General features: G+C 28.7%; 1 protein-coding gene across 1 annotated transcript; it reads right to left on the bottom strand.

Moving 5' to 3' along the window:
• Window positions 1-10: 10 nt before the first annotated feature.
• LOC128882542 (uncharacterized) lies at window positions 11-1,408 on the bottom strand (the record flags this gene model as incomplete). The annotated part of the gene is made up of 8 exons (XM_054134170.1): window positions 1,022-1,408; window positions 786-969; window positions 669-734; window positions 534-608; window positions 416-479; window positions 302-351; window positions 184-237; window positions 11-44 (listed from the first exon to the last, which is right to left on the bottom strand). Coding segments are annotated over exons 1-8 (544 nt in total), but the record flags the coding sequence as incomplete, so codon positions are not given.
• Between the last annotated feature and the right edge of the window lie 2,192 nt (window positions 1,409-3,600).

The following is a 3,600-nucleotide window of genomic DNA, read 5'->3' as shown; positions in this document are numbered from 1 at the left end:
TTCAAATTACCAGCAGCATCTGACATAGCCTCAGCGATAGCACTCTGAACCATTAAGTGTATGGATGGTATGCATCAATACTTGATAGATTCAAAACAAAGAACTATTTCATGTATTCTTTACCTGTTATGTGAAAAAACAACGCCATCTTGTTTTATTTTAAAATCGACATAAATATTTCACCTGGCTAATTACATCAGGAGAATCAAGGTCGCATATATCTTGATTTACTCCTCCCTAGCGTTAAAGGTTAAAAAAAACCGTATGATAAGTAGTGGAAAAGAAAGGGCTGAACACTAACGCATGACGTGTAATTATAAGAACCCCATGAAAATCCTATGGCTGGGGAACCTGAAAAAATAATACCGGTCTATAAAAAACGTTTAAATGATATAGCACATTGTAATTGATGTACCGTAACGAAAATTGATTACTATTTGAAATAGATTTTCGGCTACAAGTTCATTAATTATTCTTGCCTTTATACAATGTAAAGCTATTAATATTTAATCTAACAAATAATTTCAATGTACTGTTTTTGTTCTGAAGCAGCCGCCATTTCCAACTTTGTAGGGAAAATCAAAGATAGGATCTATGCCAAGTTCCGTCTTGAAGGTATACGGTAATAACACAAAAAACAGAAATTACTTTAGTAATTAAAAACTTACATCATTCGTATGATAAAATCCCCAGCTGTTGGGAAATGGAAGGAGCCATAAATCGCGAGTCTTCAACTGAGTGACAATATTATTTGAATTTTCTATTATTTTTATAATAGTCATTACGATATGCCTAAGAGTCGGAATTCTTTCGTAGTATCGACACAACATCGAAATATATGTAATTATTGCAGCAGTTCCTTCAGTGTTTTCTCCTCCAAAGCCTCCTAGAAGTAAAACCTGTGGTTTCTTTGTGACTTTTTGAGTTATATTTTCCTTAACAGTTAAACGGACTATTGGTGTTTCGCATCTGGTTTAATTCAAAATCTATTTAAAAAATAAAATATACTGAATTCACGTACCGTTTTTCCCCGCACATGAATTTAGAATCATTGAATAATTTTCCAGGGTATCTCTTCCCATATATATCTTCCGCCTTTATTATTGTAACAAGAGATGGATACGTTCTTTCAAGCAATTTCAGAGTTTCCTATGCCTCATTATAATTTATGTCTTCATACACTTTATAATCTGAGTTCTTCATTGCATTAGTAAATATCAGCATAGCAGCAAGAGTAAAACGAAGAATTTCATTTTTTATTTTTGTTATGTTAAATTTATAAGAATTTCTTCTTTGTTCCAAAATGATTCTTAATGTTCCTACGAAACATATATGCAGCTAACACGACAAATTAAAAAAACATCCCAGATGGTGAACATGCTAACTGTGTCGTTTTATGAAGTTCACAATTAGCTATAGTGTTTTAATAGAGAGGAAAATTTGTTTTCTGTATCTTTGGAATTTTTCATCGAAACTTTTATACGTAACAATACTTTTTCTTCGCTTTTTCCAAATAAAAAAAGCAACAAAAATATTATAATACTTTTTAAGGGATATTATGTTAAAGAACGAAAATTAAATTAAGAACATTTTTATATAATAAATAAACATTATTATGTTTTTAGTATTATAATCCTACACTTAAACTAACTTTACTTCTTCACAAAAGTATTATCTAAAAAATTAAAACGTGATTTAAGTATTGGATTTGGTTATTCATTTTTAAAAATTGTTTAAAAGTGTTGCTGTGGCAAACCTGAGAAATCCTTAGCTGTTACGCATCGTAATTTAAAAAAATGGCCCAAAATTGAATTTTTTTTTTTCGTTGTTGAGATGTATTCACAAGCCAGATATTGTTTGGTATTATTTTAGTAATATGAGTATAGGATACGCTTAAATACGGTGAAACTATGCATTTATAGAATAGTGCGGTAAAGCAAAATTTTAATTTTCCTTGCCTTTGTGTGCATGTCGTTTTTCTTATGAAAATTTGATTTTGAAAATTTATATTATAGCATATAGAAAAATTGGATTTAGTGACATAACTGGTTTATTTTTCCTTAGTCACAACATTAAAAAAACTAAGGAAATCATTACACGTTAGGGTGAAGTGTTCAAAGCATTTCAACTGAATTTATAACAAAAAAAGTACAAAAATTGCTGCAGCAAAATTTTTTTTTTCTTCTAGCACTTTGTTGTGTATTCAATTGACGAAAAATTTAACTTAAAGTACTAAAATTCTTAAATTGACAAGAGTAGTTTGAGACTACGTTAAACTCACTTCTATTAATATTAAAAAACTATAACTTTCACCAATTTCATAATAAAACAAAACCTTAAACTATGTCTTTGAGTATTTTTCCATAATATTAACAGTATTCAAAAATAGTAAAATTCTATTTATTATGTTCATTCCATTAATAAATCAGTCGCATTAATAAAAAATATTTTTATGTGCTTGACTGTCAAATAAATATCTACATTTTAACGAAACGGAAATTTTAAAAGAAAATATAATAAATTTTATGAATAATCATTGAAAACAACTCGATGAACAATTAAAAATTTTGATTTAAATCAATGTAAAAAGAAAAAAAACTTAGTTGTTGCACCTGTAAATAATTTTAAAAACAAGGTGTTAATTCTTTTATTGACGTTACAACTTTTACCTTGGTTTTGAGTAGTTTTGCAGAAACAAATTTCATTGTCTAGTTGAATCAAGTGGAAACGATAAATCTGTAGCGTAAAGCATGTTATTTCGTTTCTTCTTGCTTTACTTTCAAAACTTCCTAGTAAAGTATCAACAAGAATGCAAAAGGCAAATGTTGGTTTTTATTTCAATTTCCTTATCGACTTTGAAGCATTCTTTTTTTTCACGTTGAAATAAATTATCTTGGTAATAAAATTCATAAGATTTTTATACTTTCTTGAAGACGTTTTCGTTAAAGAGTAGCAGTAGCAAGTTTTGTAATCGTATTGTGTATAACATTCTCTCAAAAATTTGCATATTCAATTGTAATTTTATTTAAAACCAGTTTTTCTTTGAAAATTTTTTTATTGCGATGGTGTGGTAAAACAACGAAGCAACCGTTAGGTGACGTGTACTAAACGTTAATAATTTTTTTTTTCTTGTATTTATTATTCCAAAGATAAGATGGATGTAGGCATTGCTCAAATCCGGGAGAAAACGAAATATTTTTGAAAAAGACTTGAGATAAGTTTTGTCTTCAATACCATAAAAGTCTTTTAATAAGAATTTTATTCATCAACAATTCAGGAAACTACAAACTTACCCTCTTTATTAACTTTTTTCTTCATCTCTAAGGTGGGAAGTATCACGATGAATTCCGGAGACAAGCTTCATGCCATTACGGTTCAAGACATTTCATTCTCTACAAGTTCCTACGTAAAGGATGACTCATTTTCTACAAAAAAACCCTTACGTACAATTTCAACTACCTTAAGCCTAATGGAACCAATACTCAAAGTACTTGAGATCAAATTGTAAAAAAAATTTTGTTAACATGGAAAAAAAAAATTCGCTACAAGTCATATGAGAAAGCTGAAATAAATAACATCAAATCAGGGTAATAATTCTTT

The sequence above is a fragment of the Hylaeus volcanicus genome, unplaced genomic scaffold, assembly GCF_026283585.1.
Source record: "Hylaeus volcanicus isolate JK05 unplaced genomic scaffold, UHH_iyHylVolc1.0_haploid 12050, whole genome shotgun sequence".
Taxonomy (NCBI): domain Eukaryota; kingdom Metazoa; phylum Arthropoda; class Insecta; order Hymenoptera; family Colletidae; genus Hylaeus; species Hylaeus volcanicus.
This window is presented reverse-complemented; position numbering and strand designations above follow the sequence as displayed.